At 37.8% G+C, this 22,623-nt stretch overlaps 1 protein-coding gene across 3 annotated transcripts in view; it reads left to right on the forward strand.

Annotated features, from left to right (window-relative positions):
* The window catches only part of Znf81 (zinc finger protein 81), a 112,762-nt gene that overhangs the window by 62,230 nt on the left and 27,909 nt on the right, over positions 1-22,623 (forward strand). For 2 of the 3 annotated variants that reach the window (XM_048796464.1, XM_048796465.1), the window contains exons 3-4: positions 9,513-9,639; positions 19,217-19,312. In XM_048796464.1, coding sequence (XP_048652421.1) covers positions 9,513-9,639; positions 19,217-19,312 — 223 coding nt within the window. Of the gene's footprint in view, positions 1-9,496; positions 9,640-19,216; positions 19,313-22,623 lie in introns of all 3 variants that reach the window. The other variant, XM_048796466.1, reaches the window with a different exon arrangement.

Below are 22,623 nucleotides of genomic sequence, written 5' to 3' on the forward strand. Positions count from 1 at the left end.
CCTTTTTTAATATTGAGGCAGGTTTTCACTAAGTTGCTTAGGCCCTGGCTAAGTTTCTGGGACTGACTTTGAACTTGCAATAATCTTGCTTCAGCATCCCAAGCCACTGGGATTACCATGCTGGCCTATCTATGGTTTTTTAAAGCATAATTAATTATTTAATTTTGGGGTGCTGAGGATAGAACCCAGGGCCTTGGACTTGCTAGGCAAACACTACCACTGAGCTACACCCCTATCCTTGGGCTTCATAATTCATATTAACTCTTGCAAGTGCTAGTGGAACTAGGATATGGACCTTTAAAAATAACAGAACACTCTGAAGTTTACATACAAGTTAAAAAACACCACGAGAGAGGCTTTTAGAATCCATTCCCACCATTTTCTGCTCATTTATTAGTCAAAGATATAATATTCTAGAAAACAAAGAAGTGAATTGATGTCTAACTACTGACTGAGATCAGAAAATATTTGGAAGAACTACTCCAGTCTTGCTCTTGAAAATTAAACCACATCTGCATTGGTTAATAACTTCATCAACAGCTTACAACCAGAACTTGGAGTTATTATTAAAAAATGTAAGGTAAATTGGCAAAATCCTCTTCTCTCCTAAATACATCTATTAGTTCAACACCATAAGGACTTCACCACAGAAAAGACCAGATCAACACAATGCATACCTATGGTTTACGACTTAATGAGATTAGAAGGGAATATCCAGGGCAATCTGCTTCCTCAAACCCCAGCCCCATATAGGGCTGAGGGTGTAGCTCAGTGATAGAGCACTTGCGAAGCATGCACAAGGCCCTTGGTTCCATCCTCAGCATCACACACACATACACACACACACATACACACACACACAAAGTAGGAGGTCCAGGAGAATATACCTCGAGGACCAGTCTGAATTGATTATTGAGTTATTGTCCATTCTTACAGGGGTCTGTAAAGTCTCTAATAATAATAGCATGTAAATCTGAACGAGATCAAGGCCTAAAGAACACTTGTTTAGGTGGGTGCTCAAGTTATTGACCTTCCTTGTATTGCAGGTGGAAAAGGCCAATAATATGGGTTATGATGGAGATATAGGATCAGGAGAAGGTAAAGAGGAGGAGTAGGAGGGGCAAAGGGAATCTGCAGAATATGGAGGAATAGGAAAGGGCTGGAGTGGCACACAAGGAAGGTGCCACTAACTAAACTAACTCACCTGTATAAGGAAAGGATTGTGCAGTTTAGTTAAGAGTGAAAGAGGAGCAGGAAGAATGAGCCAGTGGTGAGAGAAACAGTTCTTAAGGGACTATACAGTTTCAAATATATTGGAGACATTTTCTTGTTATTCAGCCTTATAACAAAATCATCATCATTATCATCATTATCATCATCATCTGACCACTGGTGAGGAGAGATCTTAGAACTTCAAGATTTGAGGTACTTCACAAATTAATAAATTTAGGAAGATCTCAGGGCTGCAAAGGAGCCATTGGAATTTTAAGTGGTCCTTAGTAAATTTATACCATTTTGGAGGTAACAAACTGAAATTATATAGCAATATAATTAGCAAGAGTTTTTTCAAGTGGTCAAGAATTGGACTGAGAGTTTACAGTGAGTACAAAGATTAAACAAAATCCACCAACAAAAGAAAACCAAAAGAGTACTCAAAGAATTGGATCCTTATTGTGCTTCAACAGACTATGTCCAGAACACAGAGATCAGAGGCTCGACTCACTATGGATCCCCAAAATCACCAGTCAAGGAAGGGTCACATCATGGTGAATTGGAGAGGCCCTAGAACCTGGGTGGAGAAGGGAGTCTGGAAGTGAGTTTTTAGTTGTGTTCAATTCATGGCACCAAACTGTCTAAGACAAAAACAATTATAAAGTAAGAAAATTGATTTTATGAAGGCTTATTGTAATAGGGAGAACCCTAGATCCAAACACTGGAGCCATGACAGGGTGGTTTTGCCTTATAGTTTTGTAGGGAGGAGTAGACAAATTATAGGTGAAGGTATTCACCAGGGGGCTGGGGTTGTGGCTCAGTGGTAGAGTGCTTGCCTAGCATGTGTGAGGCACTAGTTTCGATTCTCAGCCCCACATATAAATAAATAAAATAATATAATAAAAAAAGATATTTACTAGGAGATTGTTTTTGAAAATAGGGAAGTTTCAGTCAACTGATCAGAAAATATTTACCTCTATGTCTAGTTATTTCAGGAAGACAACAGCTTGGTTAATCATTCGTGACACACAAAAAAGGGGAGTTGGAGCATCTGTGTCAGGCCTTGTCCACAGGTTCAGGCACAAGGGGGAAGGTCTGTATTTGGTATTTTCACAGGTAGACAATGAGTCTAAGAGTCTGTTTTATGACATCCAAGAGTCTGTTTTATGACAGAGTGGACAGCAAGCCTTAGCTATGTCATATGGGGAAGAATGGCTCTTTGTGGTAAATTATTTTTCATGAAGAAATATAAACAGGTGTGGGGATTTCTTTACTGTAACCGTTTTCATGGTTCAGGTGAATTTCAGTGTTGTTAAGAGTTCTCATCTGTTTGAAAACTTGAGTCTAATTCTTTTTATTGGAAACCACCTAAAGGCAGTTATTCCAATTGGTTCTACATGTCCATGCCACCAGCCACCAACCACCTAGTATTCTGCCCCACAGAATTGCTGAGTGATGGCTGTGGAAAGGGGTTCAGGAAGCCATTTGGAGGAGTTGACAGTGCTTTGCATGTGAGGTGTGGGAGCCAGAGCCCTCCCTTGGAGGGGAAATTGTTGGCAGATCCCACAGTCAGTTATTTCAGGTCCTTGCAACAATTTGGGGGAGATGTAACAGGGTAATATCCTTTGTGAGGAATGCTTCAGGGATGGTTCTGAAAGACAGATTTTTATTGTCTGTCTGTCAGTCTGTCTCTGTCTCTCTCTCTCTCTCCTCTTCTCCCCCTATTCTCCCCCCACCCCATACTTTCTGGGGTTTCCTCCTTAGACAGTGGGTTGGTGCCTTCCTTTTACTGATGCAGAATCATTGTGGTCTACTGTAGTAGCTATAAGTTCACATTTTCTGCCCAATCATCTCCTATTAGTTTCTAGACCTCTTTTTAAAAATATATTTATTTAGTTGTAGACGAACACACAGTATCTTTATTTATTTTTATGTGGTGCTGAGGATTGAAACCAGTGCCTCACACATGTGAGGCAAGCACTTTACCACTGAGCTACAGCCCCAGCCCTAGTTTCTAGACCTTTTATCTGAATGAATGAGGTCCAAGAGAGACAGGGCATTTTTATAAATTCACAGAGATCTGTTATGTTCTGCACCTTGGCCCATTTGGTCACTGTAGGGGGACGTAGCAAGTGGTGTACTGAATCTAGTGGTAATTATTATCTAGAGCAATGTCCTTGGAACCGGAGAATCCAGGTGGCTGATCAGAATTAAATTTAAGTTCCTTAAGCTCCTTTCTCACTGGGACGCCACTGAGGAGTTTACTAACCACTGTAGTCTGGGATGCTGTTAGGGGAAAGAAAGATTATACCCAGAAATATTCTAAACAAAATCCCAAGTTTTCAAAATACATCTGTATGATCCTCAATGCTCTTTGCTCTTGTCATTGTCAAGGTAATGGTTGAAAGAAGATAATCCCCTTCTGGGGTCAGCCATATTCACTGACCAAACTGCCTAAAGAATAATAGTGAAGTGAGGGAGGCAGAGTTGGAAGTCCCTCTGAGTCATTTTTTAAACTCATTTCTATTATATTTTATTTAATTTACTTAATTTGGTGGGTACTGGGGACTGAATCAAGGGCCTTGCACATGCTGAAAGCACTCTACCACTTAGCTACATCACCAGCTATGTGAGTTGATTTTTGAAGAGGCTGTTTCAACACTTAATGCCAGATGCCAGTGGTTAGCAGGGAGTGTGGAAATCAATCATATACCTTGACTATCAGCCCATAGTTGCATGGCTTTTAAATAAAAGGTGTGACATTTTCAGGCTATAAATAGTTTGGAAAATCAAAATAGCCACAGTGTGCAGCTGCAATTAGCTGAGCAGTTTGAAACAGCAACTGTTTAACCCGAAGAAATGTCAACAGTGGCACAGCCTCAGTGAAAGCTCTTAGAGGTGGCTTAAGGTATATTGTAGTTAATTCAACAGGAACAAATGGGACCAACCTCATGTGATGTGTTGTTTCCCATCACAATTGGCCGTCTTGTAGAAGTCACAAGATTAGCATACAGTAGTAGCTTCTGTATCAGAAATACAGAATCTGTATTCTCCTAATTTATGCCCAATCTTTGACAATGGATGTATTGTCATATCTAATGTGATGATGGATCCAAGCGCCAATGACAGTAAGCTAGGCAGTGAAATCTCAATCAGCAGCTTTATTCTAGTCAGTTTCATCAGAGTAGATGCTTACCATGGGCATCTATATGGATGACCCAGACCATTCTATTCGTAGCTGCAATTTGTTTCTACAGTCCATGATACCTAACTGTCTAATCTGTCTATGGTCTTTCAAGTGGGAGACCAATAGCTGAACCACTGTTAATAGCTCAAGAATCCATAAATATCAAAGGGAATATTGTGCAGAGTTAGGAAAATGGCCTTGAGTTCTGCCTGCTGAGTGGAGCACCCACATCCATTCTCAGGTCTTCTTATGTTGAACAGTCTAGTAGAAACCATCATATTTCATCTCAGCCAAACCATTAGTGGATGAGGCCCACACATTTAGGGGAATCTCTTTGAATTGAGGACCCCATTTTGCCCTGCAACTAGTACAAACTAGTTGACAAAGTGGGAAATAAAATTTCCCTTAAAGGAGTAGTTGTCCCATTTTCATGGAAAGCCAAGATGCTGCTGGGATTGGGCCAGCTCGAATATATTATTCTTTTGATAATTGAGGCCTTTTGGTTTCTTCTTACTTTGTTAGTCATTGAGTCTCAATCAGTCTACACCAAAATAGTATTGTCAGGCTGAAGAATCACAAGGCCACCATGGGTCAGGTGTTCAGTTTCAACAAGGGCCCATAGCAAGCTAATAACTGTTTTTCCGAAGGGCTGTCCCTAGTAGCTGTATAAGAATGGTAAGTCCAAAACGGTAAAGGGCTCTCTCTCTCTGAATTAGTTACAGTGAGGGCCAATTGTTGTGAAGCAGGGTTAACCCTTGTGTTTGTCTCTTCCACATGCACCCACTTGTCCTTTCACTTTCTGCCATGAATTGAAGCTAAGCAGATCTTCCCACTCTTCAGAACCATGAGGCAAAATAAACCTCTTTCATTCATAAATCACCCAGTCCCAGGAATACTATTATAGAAAATGGGCTAAGGTGCTAACCAAGGGGGTTGCTCTATATAGTGACAATTTTGGCTATTTGGGGTGGAGGCAGTCATGTTGATGCCAGACCCACTGATGTTAAATAATAAGATACTCAGTTCCCCTGGGGGAGAGATGAAAATGCATATTGAAGGCCTTGCTACTTGAATACAAACTGGTCTTTGCTGTCAATACAAACATCTGTGAAGGGCTGGGAATGTAGCTCAGTGGTAGAGCACTTGCCTAACATGTGTGAGGCCCCAAGTTCAATATCTATCACCTCAAAAAATGTGAAGAGAGGCTGGGGTTGTGGCTTAGTGGCAGAGCGCTCGCCTAGCATGGGCGGGACCCAGGTTTGATTCTCAGCACCACATAAAAATAAAGGCATTGTTTTGTGTCCATCTACACCTAAAAAAATAAATATTAAGGGGCTGGGTCTGTGGCTCAGTGGTAGAGCACTCACCTCTGGATTATATTAGTTAATTTAATTTGGTACCCTCAAAAATTAGTAGTGAAGATAGTTACACCATTATTGTGCCAATAATTGGATTGTTGGACTTGAAAGTCCAGATCATGTCTATTTTGGGAATATAATATGGTATTCATTGGGAATATCTAATCATGGAGACCATGACTGGGAGTACAGAAAAAAGCAACATAATAAATAACAAATTTGTTTTCTAGTAAAATGTGATACTAGTTTTTCTTTTTTGAGGGGATAATGTCTCACTGTGTTGCCCAGGCTGGCCTCAAATTCATGATTCTTCTACCTTAGTCTCCTGAGTAGCTGGGATTACGGGAATGTGCCACTTTACCTGGCTTAAATATAATTCTTTTTTTTAAAGAAAGGTTTTTTTTTTAACTTTATTTATTATTTTTTTATGTGGTGCTGAGAATCGAACACAGTGCCTCATGCATGCTAGGCAAGCACTCTACCCCTGAGCCAAAACCCAGCTCTTAAATATAATTCTTAAGAAATTGAAATTACCATACTGTGAACAGAATAATGAGGTAGCCTATGAGAATAGTAATACATTTGCCAGAGTATCTCTTTTTCACTTGAGTCCCAATATCAGTATCATTTACTTTAGAAAACTCAAGGACCAAGTCCTTTGTGAGACTAGGCCTTCTGAGGTGTTGGGTTTGCACAGAAAGCATAAATCCAGCTCCATTTTCTCTTACTTTGATAGCAGAATGGGTGATCAGCAGCACTTGAAAAGGCCCTCTCAACTGGGTCTTTTACTGTGTATATTTGTATACAGATGAAATCTAGTGTTTGATAGAGGTAGCAGACTTATTACAGCATGTCCTTCTAGGTCTTATGATTTTATATATCAGGGTTTCTAGGGAAGAGAGAAACCCTTTTAAATATTGTACATGATCATGAGAGGATTAATTTAAGTTGAACAGTTAATTATATCTTGGTCCCAAATCATAGAGCTGCCAAACATAAAATCAAAGGGAGTGACACTGTGCTTGATAGCAGGGATTGCTCTAATGTTTATCAAGACTAGTAGTAACATTGTAGGTCACTTTTTCTGAGAAGGTCACTGAATCTTGGCCAATGAGGTTTTTTTAAAGAAATTGATTCATTTGTTTCACTTGTTCAGAGGACTGAGGAGGATAGGGCATATGATAGTTCATAGAATTCTGCAAACATTTGCATAATTCCCAAAGAACAATGGAAATCAAATGGCTTCCTCTGATTCAATCTTCTCTAATATCCCAAAAGTAAGAATTGTATTTATTAAGAGAACCTTTTATCACTGCCTGAGCATCACTTTTTGAATAGGGGGAAACTTCAGGCCATTCTAACAGCATACAACCATAACTAGACAAAAACCTATCATCTGTAAACATTGATTCTATGAAATCCAGCTGCCACAAAGTTCCTAGCACTTTTGGTAGAAGAAATTCAGTACTTACTTTGAAAGTAGTCTGTAAAGACTTTTGCTGACAAATAGCACGTATCTTTAATATGTTTGGGATAAGTTCATCTTTTGGTAGGTAGAGTGGAGTCTAATGTCTTTAAAATCCCTTTTTTACTTAGCTGATTTTGTTGATAATGCAACAATACTAATGAAGCAAATAAAGACCCTGGAGTGGGAATTATATTGTTAATTTAGTACTATCACTTAATCCATTTGGAAAGCATAGTTTTGAAAATGAATGAAGTAGAACTTCTAAGTTGAGAGTTGGCCATATTTTAACAGTAACTTTTGTAGCTCTGTCAGAAAAATCATTGCTTTTAGAAACTCTATCATTCTGCAGTATGTGGGCTCTTCTGTGAATTATTGATACCTGAGTAGGTAATTGTGAAGCCTTTAACAACACAGATATTAATTTTCCATGAAATGTTTTAGTTCCCGTTGAAGACAAGAATCCCATTTTTCCCAGACACCAAAGACATATGTACTATTATATTGATTCAGTTTAAGTCCTGAACTAAGAAATTATAGCTTTAGTAGCTGCTAGTAATGTGGCCACTTGTGGCTGATTTGATTTGAGGCAAAACATAAGCTTGCAAGATTTTCTGAGCAGTCACCACAGCATAGAAAGCCTAAAAGTGATCCCTTTCATCCAGGGTTCATGATCAACCATGCATTATCAACTATGCATTTTGAACAGGAATGTCAGAAAAATTCAGTTGCTGCCTATCATTTCCTTCTATTATCATTGTATGCTCATAGTTGTCTGTCTGATGAGGATCTGATAAAAAAGACTAACACAGTTTAGAAGTTTGTATCTTTCAAGTACAATATTAGGATTGGATAATGATGCTTGTACATAAATAATCAAATGGCACATTAATCAGAGGATCTGAAGTATTACCATGCTTTTGTGTCAGAGAACAAAACTGGAATTCATTGTTCTTTGGTACCTCACAAATCCCCCAAATTATCTAAATTATTTTATTGTAGCATCTCTTTTATCTTCAAATTTGAAGTCTTCATGTGACACCAGATTCCTTAAATATTTTACTTCTATTTGGCAATATTAGCTTTTCTAATGAGGCCCAATAAAGCAAGGAACCAAAACAAAGCCAAAGAATCAGTTTTACTTGCTCTTTAGTTTGGGAGGCTACCAGAAAATAATTTACAGATTGGGTAATTATAGATCCTTCCAGTAGGATACATTTCCCTAAGATTTCCTGTGTATTAGACATATACATAGAAAAATAAGAGAGACCTAAAATATTTGAGAGATCTTCTGTCATAAATACTGAACTCTATCCTAAGTAAAATCAAGCAAGAATTTATATGTGTTAGCTAGAGGAACAGAAAAAAAAATAGTGGAACACAAATAAAGTATAGAGAAAAACTTTGCAGACTATGGTACTGAAACCAGAATAGTTCAAGAATTAGGAGCTACAGGGGTTCATGGAACAAGAAATTCATTGACTTCTCTAAGATCTTGTGCAAATTTACATAATAGTTGTTCAACTTCATCAAATATACCTTCCCTTACTAGAAATGTAGGAGTATTACAGACTGAGTGCCATTTTCCAATTATTCTTGGTTTTTCTAATTATTTTATCATTAGTTTTATCACTTCTAATTGAACTTTCAACAAAGGATATTATTTTACACATGGCAATAGCTTATCCTTTTGATAAGTTATAAGCTACTTTTATTGATTTTGTATCTTGAATGAAACCAATGTCATTATTCCCTGGGGCCCAAAGTGATTTTTTTAAGAAAATCATTTTTATAGCCCATAGGCCTTTATTTATTTATTTATTTTACATTTATTATGTCATTAATTCATAGGGAATAGATTCCAGCAGCTCAGGCTCCTTTCCATTTGTTCTCACAAAACATCCTTCTCTGGGTGGAGCAGGCTGGCATTTCAGCTGAATGTAGTTACCTTTGTTTTGGGGTTCCTTCTTTTTCAGGTAATTTTCCTTCATATGTTTCAGGAAGCTGTCTCAGCTTTTAGAGTGCCTAATATGCTCAATATGCCTATTCTCTTGGCAAGAATCTTGCGCTTAATTTGTCTGTTCACAACAATGCCAACAGCATGCTGGGTAGTAGTGTAGAGTTGATGCTGGAATGGATTAAGACTGGGAACTCTCATAATGAAATGAATGCATTTTGCATACTACATGGTACATCATGATGAGAAATCATTAAAAACAATGTCCTGTCTTTCATTTCCCTATCCCCTAGTGCTGATTGTGTTGCCTTGAACAGGATTGTGTTGTTACAGATACCAGTGTCATTTGAGGATGTGACTGTGGACTTCAGTAGAGAGGAGTGGCAGCAATTGGACTCTACTCAAAGGTGCCTGTACCAAGATGTAATGCTGGAGAACTATAGCCACCTGCTCTCAGTGGGTAAGCATCATTATCCTATGCAGCTATGAGGAACCCAGGGTTGAAGTGGTCCTCCAAATAACATATACTGAAGTTTTAATCCTCAATACTTTAGATTGTGACCTTATTTAGAAATAGTCTTTACAGAAGTAATCAAACTACGTTGAGGTCATTAGGGTGGGTCCAAATCCACTGATGTCCTTTTTTAAAAAGGGAGAGAAATACAGACACAGAAATACACACCCACATAGAATGAAGACAGGGTGAAGACATATAGGAAGAAGGTGGCTTGGGAATGCAATGATACATTTACAAACCAAGAGGCATGGGACAGTTCCTTCCCTAGTGCCTTCAAATAGAGCATGACCCTGCTGACATCTTGATTTTGGACTTTTGGTCTCCATAACTATGAGACAATAAATTTCTGCTATTTTGAGCTCCCCAGTTCATGGTACATTGTTATAGCAACTGTAAGAAACTAACACATATTTTCATACTTGGAAATGGAGTACTATTATGAAAAATACATAAAAATATGGAAGTGGCTTTGGATTGGGTAGTGGGTAGAGGCTGAAAAGACTTTGAGGTCTTTAACATAAAGAGTCTAAGTTGCATTGAAGAGACTATTGGTAGGAAAGTGAATATTAAAAATGTTTTTGGTAAGGTTTCAGATGGAAATGAGGACTATATTAATTCAAACTGGAGGAAAGGCCATCGTTATTCTAAAGTGGCAGAGATCTTGGTGGAATTGTATTCTCTTGGGTCAAGTGTAGAACTTGAAGTAATGAACTTTTTTTTTTTTTTTGAAATGATGAACTTGAACATTGAACTGAGGAGATTTCTAAAGGATGCATTGAAAGCACAGCCTGGTTCCTCCTTACTGCTTATAGGAGAATGTGAGAGGAAAGGGACAAATCAAAGAAGGAATTGTTAGGAAATAGGTACCAGAACTTGAAGCTTCTGAAAATTCTCAGCATATATATATTGTAAAGGTTGAGAAAATGTACTCTGGAAAGAACACCAAGGGTATGTCTGAACAACTATTTGCTAAAAAGAGTAGGTGTGTGACTTATGGATCCAATTAGCCCTCTCAGTAGAAATGTTGCCAGCTTGGGCTGAAGGAGACATAGATGGGAGAAAATGAAGAAAGGCTATCAGACTTCTTGGACTGATTCTATAGGCAGGAAAGGGGATGGTAAAGCTACTTGGGTGTGAACATGTGTTACTCTTCAAGAAAAGAGAAGAATGACCTAAGAATGGTTCAGAGGCCAGTGGGGCTGCAGGTTACCACTACAGGCCTGAGGGCACAGGCTATGGAGATGGTGAGGTGGAGGAATCCATTATCTCCCCAGTTTCAGAGGGCAGGACCATCTCCTTATTTCCAGGGCTGAGAGGGGCATGACCACCACATAAGGGTGTGGAGTTGCCATATTGGATTGAAGTCATGTCTCTTAACAGTCATGTGCTCTGGAACTATTTTCTTCAAAGTTCTTTTCAAAGTTTTTCCTTACAGTACTATTGAATATTGCTTTTGTGATAGTATTCAGCCTTACATGGAGTTTATACCCACTTTGGGCTACATTCTCTAGGAGCATGATTCTGGTAACATCTAAGTCTAGAACATCAGGAGCTGCTACTGTCCTCACAACATCTACAGGCTGGGCCTCAATCAGAAGAACTTGGGTCACTAAAAGGCAGCATTGGGGAATGATTATTCTGTATGCCACATTTCTAATATTCCACTGTGGGGCAGGGTTTCAACACTGGGCTTTTCTGTATTCATTTGCAATTACTAAGAGAATCCTTGCTAAATTTCTCTTCTCCCCTGTTAGCTAAAATGCTTAAATTCAGTGGGTGAGTAAATTCAGGTCCAATAGCAAACCAAAAGGTGTTTTTCAAAAGGATAGTAATTCATAGAGGATGGTAGGCTTTCCTCCAAAATCCTAAGGATCTGCAGTGTGATTCACCTATAGGGGCCTACTAGAGGTTCCAAACAATGCCTGAATCTGCCACTGTCACTTGTAGCACCATCAGATCTGCTAGATCATATGGCCCAAGTGGAAGAGCAACTTACACAGCAGAGTCTTTTCTTTTGCTGAGGTCCACTCAAAACTATCAGGTTTTGGATCACTTGGTAAATGTTGATCCAGTGGGTCAGAATAGCACACCAAAATGAGGAATTGTTGCCTCCAAAATCCAAAGATGCTCAGTAGTGTTGTACCTCTTTTTTGCTTATAGCAGGGAAGAGATGCAACAACTTATCTTTTACCTTAGAAGGGATGTCTTGACATCCATACCACTGGACCCCTAGAAATTTCTTGAGGCAGAAGGACCTAAATTTATGTCATGTGTACTTTACCGCCCTTAAGTTTCTGAGATTTCTTTTCCATATTCTGATATGAAAATGTCTTACCCATAAATCTTGAGTAGTTGCTATTTCTTGTTTACTAGGTTCAGTGAACTTAATGTCATCAGTGCAATGGACCACTATGCTGTAATTTTTTTCCTCTGTGAATTTTTATGTGTTGTCTTGTGGAAGGAAAAGGTAAATAAGATTCATATGAAGTAAATTGTGGCATAGGGCTAGACAATTTTAAATCTCTGAGATAGAACAGTGAAGGTATATTGTTGCCCCTTGACAGCTAAAAGCAAACTACATCTAGTCTTTTCTGATAGGTATCACATTTGCAAGAACAATAGCTACATTCTAGATTAACACAGGAAATGTGTTAATTTGCTCAAGCGATGAAACCCCATCTGGAAGAACAACTACAATTAGTGTCACTTTCTTGCTAAGTTTATTATATTCTACTGTTTTTCTCTAATAGTTATTTGTTTTCTGCACAGAAAACAAAGATAGCTAAGTTGATGGTGATATGATGGGAATTGCTACCCCTATATCTTTCAAGTCCCTGATTTTAGTAGTAATCTCTTCTGTTTTTCCAGGAATGGGATAGTTTAGTTTTCTATTTTCTTAGTTAAAGGAAGTTCTGATGGCTTCCACTTGGCCTTTCCTACCATTATATTCTTCACTCCACAGGTCAGGGAAATAATATAGTCATTCTGACAGTTGCTGAGTTATGTTTATTCCAATTATCATTCTTTAACTAGGGAAATAACCACAGGATGATGCCAGAGACCCACCAGATCCACTGTGAGATGGATCTGATCTAAAACTCCATTAATAACTCTTTTTCTATTAAGCCTCTACCCTGACTGGTAGACCACAGGGAAAGATTGAGAAAGATTACTAATATAAAATTTTGGTAGTGTATCAGGGTCCGTCCTCAAGGAGACTTGATATCCCTTTCATTCAAGGGGCTCTGGGCCTATAAACAGGCTCAAGCCTGGGAATTGATTGAGGTGCCATGACCTACTTTATTTATTTATTATCTTTTTAAGCTTCAGATTAGACCTTTGTTTACTTGACCTAGAACTCATTTTTATTAGTTCTTTTTGGTTATATATAACATTATGATTCATTTTGACAAAATTACAAAAGCATGGAAAATAATTTGCTCTAATTCAGTCCCTAGTACTTCCCTTTCCCTCATCTTCTCCTTCCCCCTGTTCCCTTCCTTCTCTATTGACCTTGACCTAGAACTCTTCTGTTTATACAGATCAACTAAGGTTTAATAGACTGCTCACCTGATTCTTTTATGGGGACGCCAAGGTCAATTAGGTAATGCTATAGATCTCTATAAATCAGACTATTCTGAGTATTGCTTTGACTCTTCTGTCCATTGTGGTAATTATAGCCATCTTGCCTATGGCAATCAAAGTACCTCCACTTGGCCTCTGCTACCCCAGGATCCAATTACTCCCATTGCATTTATGTTTCCCTTTTCATTGAAACCAGTTCCAACTTTAATTTCTGAAATACAGATGAGCAATCACAGAACTCTTAAGGATGCTGGGGCTCCTGCAGATTTGTTTCTCACACTTGTGATAACAAGTATGTCCTCTGGACACTCCTAGAATGAATGTGCAGATGTTACATGATAAATCCACACTAGTATTCCAAATTCCCAATGCATTTAGATACTTTTTTCTCCAGTCTACCAAGGCATTTCTGGCATTTCAGCTTCATTTAGTGTAGGCCAGCTTTTGGTCCATGAATCAGCCAACCAACCAGACTATTAGAGACTTTCTGACCCCTCAAGCAGCAACATCAAATTCAGAATCTCTGTTTAGTGGGTCCATATCAACCAACTAAATGTGATCTAGTTTTGTGTTCCTTCCACCATTATCCCACTCTTGATATCCATTTCTACACATATTCTCCATATTTTTGTCTGTACAAATTAGAGAAGTCATGCAGTTCTTCTGGTGTACATGCATCTTCATGGGCTATACTTTGTGTTTCACCTTTTGAGACTTGCTTGAACTTGAGTCTAGTTATATTCCTAGAAGTTAAGAAGAGTGATGGGCATCAATCCTTAGGAGAAACAGCAATGTTTGGAAAGGCAAGTACCTTAGGGGATGTATTAGTCAGCTATCCATAACTAAAACTAAATACACAAGGCAATAAATGTATAAAAAGAAAAGGTTTATTTTGGCTCATGGTTCTGTAGGTTCCAGTCTAAGTTTGAGTGGTCCTGTTGCTTTGGACATAACATGAGTGTGTGGCAGAGCAAATTGCTCACTTCTTTTTTTTTTGGTAACTATATATTTTATTTTCTCTTAGAATATTCATGATTATTTTTGGTTTTCTAGTTTAAACATACATCATTTCAAAATTACATAAAATTGTGTTTTTTTAGAAGTATCTAGCAAGACAGTCACTGTGAAATTACTCAGTGACTGAATTATTTTACACATAAAACTGTGAATTTCAGTTGAAAGAAAAACTGCACTAATAGGAAATAATTCTATCATACATACACATTTACAGTTTTTACTTTTATATCTTCTTTTAAAAATCATTTTTCCCCAAAAAACTATTCTTCAGCATAAGATAGATAAGTATTTAGTACATGATTAGTATATATACACAAGAGGCTGTGAAAAATTACCCATAACTTTAAGAAATTCTGTTCCAGAGGTTAAAACAAAAGTTTAGAAAGCATTTAAATATCTTATCACCTATAAAGCAGCAACAATATTTAAATTATTAAAGATGGCAAATCCAACAATACATAATCATAAACAGTCCTTTAAGAAATGTATTTGAAGGGCTGGGGATGTGGCTCAAGCAGTAGTGCGCTCGCCTGGCATGCGCAGGGTGCTGGGTTCGATCCTCAGCACCACATAAAAATAAAATAAAGATATTGTGTCCACCGAGAACTAAAAAATAAATATAAAAAAAGAAATGTATTTGAAAGTCATTGTTCCATAAAATATTTACATTGTTTAAATTACATGATAGTAACATTTTCTTTTTCTATTTTTAATTGAACATATTAATTAAAGAACCTCTAAACCACTCCCCCTTAAGCTACTCTTCTTTAGTAAAGGAGACTTTATCCTTGGGTTTATTCAGCATCTTTATATCATCCAACAGCTTTTTGGGTGTTAAAATATGTGTAGAACCAATAATAACTTCACAGGATTTATGTAACTGAGAAACTTCATAAGCACAATGCATTTCAGAATATATAATTCCTCCAATTACAAAAATAATCAGCTTTGATCCATTTGTTTGGTCCAGTTCTAAATAATTAGTTCTAGGTTTCTGGCAAGCACTTACAGCTCCAGCTGGACACTGAGAACAATATGGCCATGCCTTTGAATCTCATCTATTATCAATGGCATCTTCCATAATATCTTTGATAAAAGGTGTCCATCAAGAAAGTTGAAAAGTTTCTTCTGCAGACCGATCCTTTCTTAATGGTTTTGCCTTGTTGAGATTGGGGAACAATGGGAACACCAAGATAACTCCAGTTATGAATCATGTCACTCTCATTTTCTATCTTTTCATTATGGATCAACCTGTCCAAATTTTCTTCTGTAGTTCCATTAGTACTGAAGATATAAAGTAGGATTGCTCTTATTTTATTGCAATTATCATGATTTTTATTGAGTAGAACTGGAAGAAATACTCTCATAGCATCTTTCACCTTCTGTCCTTCTGCATAAGTTCCAAGTGCCAGGTCCTGTTCAGTTTTTCTATGTTAAGCTTGAACTTATTCATGCAATCTTTTGCTAAATTAGGATGGACAATTTTCTTAGTAATCTGTTTACAGAAATGGGGCATCTTTTTCATCATCTGGGTAAGAGGACTAAGTGATGTCTTTCCTTCTGTTGCTTTCTTCGTTGATGAAACTTCCTTCATAAGCTTTGGAATTTCCTCTAGTACAACTGCAATATGCCGATGTCGAATTCTCACCCAGAGGTCATCATCTTCTTCAAGGATTGCCTCCTTTCCTTTTCCATCTGTTTTATATTTGTATGTATCATTCTCAATTGGAGTAGATCATATGCCATTGCCTGAAAGGTCAGTTCATGTAGGACAGTGGACACAGAATCAAAGTCACGATCGATTATTAAGAGCTCGGAATGAGTTTTACCCTTTATTAGTCTCTTTTCATCAATCTTGTAGTAGTCTTCAAGTTTTTTTTCAACCAGCTGTGCAAGTTTACTGGCATTATCTAGAGGCTTACTTTTATATCTTACTCCAGGATTTTCATCCAAAGTGGCACATACTGTAACTATCTGCTTAGCCATTGCTTCCATAATGGCATCTTTTCCATTGGCATTGCCAGGATCTGGACTATAACAGTAATAAAATGCATCTGGTACATCAAGAGTATACACAGTCAGTGAAGTGTAAATATTGATGGATGGAATATTCTAAGTCTAAATTATTGATTGTATTACTGAGTTCTATAGTTTCTTTGTTTAGTTTTTGTTTGGAAGATTTATTCAGTGGTGAGAGAATTGTGTTAAAGTCACCCAGTATTATTGTGTTGTGGTCTATTTGACTCTTGAAGTTGAGAAGGGTTTGTTTGATATACGTAGATGCCGGCATCCATTGTTTGGGGCATAGATCTTTACAATTATTATGTCTTGTTGATGTATGATTCCCTTGAGTAGTAAGGAATGTCCTCCTTTTTAAAAAATATATTTTTAGTTGTAGATGGACATGATACCTTTATTTTATTCATTTATTTTTATGTGGTGCTGAGGCTCAAACCCAGTGCCTCACCCATGCAAGGCAAGCACTCTACTACTGAGCCACAACCCCAGCCCTGAAATGTCCTTCTTTATTCCTTTTCACTAACTTTGGTTTGAAATCCACTTTATCTGATATGAGGATGGAAACCCCTGCTTGTTTACATGGTCCACATGAGTAATATACTTTTTCCTATCCTTTCACTTTCAGTTTTGGGTATCTTTTCCTGTGAGTCTCTTGAGGGTGGCACATTGTTGGGTCTTTTTTAATCTAATCTGCGTCTTGTAATTGGTGAATTTAGGCCATTCACATTCAGGTTTATTATTGAAATATGTTTTGTATTCCTGGTCATTTTGGTTTATTTTTGGTTTTTAACATGACTTGGTTTCTCTTTGATTGGCCTTTCCCTTAGTGTAGTGCCTCCCTTTGCAGATTTTCATTGTTATTTTCCATTTCCTCTTCATGGACTATTTTGCCAAGAATGTAGTGCAGACTTTTTTGCTGTAAATCTTTTTAATGTTTGTTTATCATGAAAGGTTTTTATTTTGTTATCAAATCTGAAGCATAATTTTGCTGGAGATAAGATTCATGGTTGGCATCCATTTTCTTTCAGAGCCTGGCATATGTTGTTCTAGAATCTCTTGGCCTTGAGGGTCTGGGCTGAAAAATCTGCTGAGATCAGAATTGGTCTCTCCCTATATGTAATCTAATTCTTCTCTCTTATGACCTTTAAAATTCTATCCTTATTCTGTATGCTAGTAATTTTAATTATAATGTGCCTTGGTGTAGATATGTTGTTATTTTGTACATTTGGTGTTCTGTTAGCCTCTTGTATTTGATTTTCCAATTCATTCTTCATGTTTGGGAAATTTTCTAATATTATTTCATTGACGAAATTGTGCATCCTTTTGGTTTGAAATTCTGCCTTCCTCTATCCCAATAAATCTTAGATTTGGTCTTTTGATGGTATCTCATAATTCTTGGATGTTCTGTTCATGGTTTCCTGTCATCTTCACTGTGTGGTCAACTGTGTTTTCCAAATTATATATTTTGTCTTCATTGTCTGGAGTTCTGTCTTCCATGTGGTCTAATCTTTTGGTGATGCTTTCTAATGAGTTTTTTGTTTGTTTTATTGTTTCCTTTATTTCAAGGATTTCTATTTGTTTTTTTTTTTCACAATCTCCATCTCTTTCTTGAAGTAATCTTTTGCTGCCTGTGTTTGCTCTCATATCTCTTTGTTGGAGTGAGCAATTTGTGCCTGTATTTGCTCACTTAGGTCATTCTTTAATTCTCAGATCATTTTAATTATGTACACTCCTTCTCTGGTATTTCTTCTACTGCACTGTCAATGGATTCTATTGTTATAGTATCTTGGTTGGTTTGGGGCATTTTCCTCCCTTGTTTTTTCATGTTCGTCTATATGTCTTCCTCTTGTATAGTGTGGATCTGTGGTATTGCAGTTTCTACCCTATAATCTTGTAGTGTCCCTGCAGGTTAGGAATACCTCACCTTTAGGGGGGATATCAATGTTTACAGCACCCAATGCAACTAATATGCAGCCATAAATCAATTAGCGTGTATTTAGACATTTACAGTTTTGCTACTATAAACAGAAATGACAAATACATATAGACAGTAAGTTTGCATAAGTGTTTAGATTTTCAAGTGGTGGACAGAGAGAGAATGGGGGTGGGATGTGATTTTTATGAGGTAGGATATGAGAATGTAGAGATATTAGATTATAGGACAAGTAAAAGGGGAATCAACAGCAGTTGGCTCTTAGTAGGAGAAAAAAGATATATAGAGAGGCAGCCCTATGCAAGGCTCCCTGTTGCCTCTGCAACAGGATGGTGACTGTTAGCACACCTAGTAGGGACACCTCTGGTGCAACTGGGCCCACAGGGACCTTGATGATGGTCTTCCAGGTCCTGGTTGTTGTCCCTAGATGGAAGTGGCCACGTCCCTAGTTGGTGGTGGCAATACTGTCAAGCCTATAAGTAACTTGCTGTTGGGCTTCCAGGCCTCAGTCAGTTTCCCAAGATGGAATCTGCCCTAACTAATGGTGGTGGAGGTGGCAGCAGAGGTAACCCAAGATGACAGTGGAGGTGTCCCAAGATGGAGACAACTGCTTTCAGAGATGGTGCTGGAAGGATGGGCATTGGGTGCGATGGCATTGGGCAGCCTTTTCCGTGATGGCACACTATGGTGTGTGGTGCTGCCACAGGCAGCTGCCTCCTGGCCCTGTCTGCTGTCCCATAGTGGAGATTACCATGTGAGAAGGGGTATGGTGGTGGCTGTAGTGTCCCAAGATGGAAGTGGTTTGTGTGGAGTCAAATGTTGGTGGATAGGGAACTGCAGCTCGAGTGTTCCTGTCCATGCAGGTAGCTTGCAGTGGTTCTGGGCTCCAGGCAAGGCACTTGTTGGGTTCTGGTCTGGGCTCTGGGCGAGGCCTGGACCTAATTCTTTATCATTTTTTGTTAACAGGGTTTGAAGTTCCCAAGCCAGAGGTCATCTTCAAGTTGGAGCAAGGAGAGGAGCCATGGATGTTGGAAGGAGAAACTCCACATCAGAGTTATTCAGGTGAGTGAGTGTAAACCAGGTAGAAGACACACATGGAAATAATTTTCTTTCCTAAGAGAGGCCTGAGCTTTTAAAATGCTACCCTTATTAAAGGTTTTAAACCTTAGGAATTGCTCAAGGATAGAAAGTTTTAGCCTCTCAGGTACCAAATTATTCTTTCCCTTTCTTTTCCTTCCTGTTATAAACTGTCTTCTTTGCTTGACTTTCCTCCAGGAGAATTGCCCCTAATTTCTATAGTCTGGATCACCTGCCAGGCTTTCTTACTAGGGATCTTGCTTTCCTATCACATTTTTTTTGTACTGGGGATTAAACCCAGGGGCACTTAACCACTGATCCACATCCCCAGCACTTTTTTTGTATTTTATATAGAAACAGGGTCTTGCTGAATTGCTTAGTGCCTTGCTAAGTTGCTGAGTCTGACTTTGAACTTGCAATCCTCCTGCCTCAGCTTCCTGAGCTGCTGGGCTCCTCCTATCACATTTTAACACTACATCACTTCAATCAGACTCCCAGAGTGTTAGATTCTTATAATATTCATTCAGGTTTTAAGGAATTGCATTCTTTGAAAATCAGCTATTTTCTCACTCTTATTCTTCCTAGTATCCTTTAGCTTTCTTCTTCCATTCATATTCATCTTCTCCCTCTAAGATATTAAAGAAAAACATTTACAACCAGCCTTACTTTCTATTTTCTTTGTAAGTATCAGCTTCAAATTCTTTACTCCTCTCCACCTTTTCATAGCCCCATGCCTCTCTTATCTTATGATATTGCTTCACTTTCACTTAGCATTTTTTTCTTTTAAAATTAACTTTATTAGGGGCTGGGGTTGTGGCTCAGCGGTAGAGTGCTTGCCTAGCATGTGCGAGGCTCTGGGTTCGATCCTCAGCACCACATAAAAATAAATGAATAAGGGTATTGTGTCCAACTACAACTAAAATATTAATAAAAATCAGTTTTATTAAGGCATAACTTAAATAGAATAAAATGTATCCATTTTAAGTGTGCGGTTTGATGGTTTTGATAAAGGTATATACTGGCATGACGACATAACATTTCCATGCTTCCTAATGCCCCCTGGAGTAAACACTGTTACTTTAGCCCCAGGCAAACACTGACATGTTTGTTTTTTTGGTACAAGGGATTGAATTCAGGGGTGCTTTACCACTGATCTACATCCCCAGGCTTTTATATTTTTTATTTTGAGACAGGGTTTCACTAGGTAGTTTATAGCCTCAGTAAGTTGCTGAAGCTGGCTTCGAAACTGTGGTCCTCCTGCTTCAGGCTTCTAAACCACTGGAATGCCTGTGCATGTGCCACCATACACGGCTGACATGATTTTTATCACTATAGATTAGATTTGTCTTTATTAATGTTTCATATAAGTATATCATAAGGTATATACTGTATATACTCTTTTGAGTTTGGCTTCATTAGCTCAGTATAGTCATTTTGTAATTCTGTTCCTGTTTCATTCTGAGTAGAACACCATGATATGAATATATAAGTTGAGCATCCCTAATTCAAAAATTTAAAAATCCCAAATTCTCCCAAATCTGAAACTTTGTGAGCATTGATAGGACACTTGAGAAGTTTCAGATTTTGAAGCAATTCAGATTTAAAAAAAAATTTAGTTGTAGATGATCACAATACACTTATTTTATTTGTTTATTTTTATGTGGTCCTGAGGATCGAACCCAGTGCTTTACCTTCTAGCCACAAACCCAGCCCCAAGATTTCAGATTTTTGAATTAAGGATGCTCAGTTGGTAAAGTCTTTGCAAATATTCCAAAATCTGAAAAGCCCCCAAATCTGGAAAACTTCTGGCCTTAAGCATTTTGCATAAGGAATGCTCAACCTGTTTTGTAATTTGTTAATCTATACACCTGTTGATGGATAGGACATTGGTTAAAATTTGGTCACTAGGAATGAAGCTGCAGTGAACATTCTGATGTGCCTTTGTGTGAATGTGAATATGTTTATATTTCCTTTGGGTAAATAATTAAGATTGGATTTTCTGTGTCAAATAATATATGTATGCTTACTTTTATAAGAAATTGCCAAGCGTCTTGCAAATTGGTTATACCATTTTATATTCCAAATAGCAATACATAAGAATTGTTGTTGCTATACATCTTTGTCAACAGTTGATATCATCAGTCTCTTTAATTTTTGCTACTGAAATGTATATGCATGCTATCTCATTATGTTTTTAAGTTGCCTTCCTCTGATAAGAGTAATGATGCTAAGCATCTTTTCATGTGTGTATTGACATTTGTACAAATTTTGTAAAGTGTCTGTTTATATCTTCCCCATTTTTGTTGGGTTGTTTGTCTTCTTATTATTGAGTCAATGTATTTGTTCAGTTTAATACCTTTGCCATATATATGTATTGCTAATATTTTGTTCCAGTCTGTGACTTGTGATTTTTTTTTTTTTTTTTGTGTGTGTGTGTGTGTGTGTGGTGCTGGGGATTGAACTCAGGGCCTTGTACATGGGAGGCAAACATTTTACTAACTGAGCTATATTTCCAGCCCTAATTTTATTTTTAGTGGTGTCTAACAAAGTACAAATATTTTAATTTTGATGGAGTCTGGTTTATCATCTGTTTTATTGTTTGTACGTTTTGTGATCTGTTTAAGAAATTTTTGCCCACTACTAGGCCACAAAAATTTTCTGATATTTTCTTCTATAGCTTTATAAGCTTTTTCAGTTTAGGTCTAGGGTCCTTTGTGTGTGTGGTGCACACATGAGTGGGGGGGTAAGGATTGAAGTTCATTTTAATTTTTAGTTTTAATTTTTTTGGTACTGGAGATTGAACCCAGAGGTGCTTAACCAATGAGCCACATCCCCAGCCCTTTTTATTTTTTATTTTGAGACAGGGTCTGGCCAAGTTTCTTAGGGTCTTGCTAATTTGCTGAAGCTGGTCTTGAACTCGAAATCCTCCTGCCTCAGCCTCCCAAATTGCAGGGATTACGGGCATGCACCATTGCACCCAACTGAGGTTCATTTTTAAAAATAATATTTATTTAGTTGTAGATGAACACACAGTATATTTATTTATATGAGGTGCTGAGGATTGAACCCAGTGCCTCACACATGCAAGGCAAGCGCTTTACCACTGAGCTCCATATAGCCCCAGCCCCCTGAGGTTCATTTTTAAAATAAATTTTATTTTTAGTGGTGCCTAACAAAGTTTTCTGGTTGTTACAGAACCTTTTTTTTGAAGAGTTTTTCTTTTTCCCATTGAAATTCTTTTTTGTTTTGTTTTGTTTGTTGTACCAGGGATTGAACTCAGGATCACTTAACCTTAA

This window comes from Marmota marmota, unplaced genomic scaffold (assembly GCF_001458135.2).
Source record: "Marmota marmota marmota unplaced genomic scaffold, marMar, whole genome shotgun sequence".
Lineage (NCBI taxonomy): Eukaryota > Metazoa > Chordata > Mammalia > Rodentia > Sciuridae > Marmota > Marmota marmota.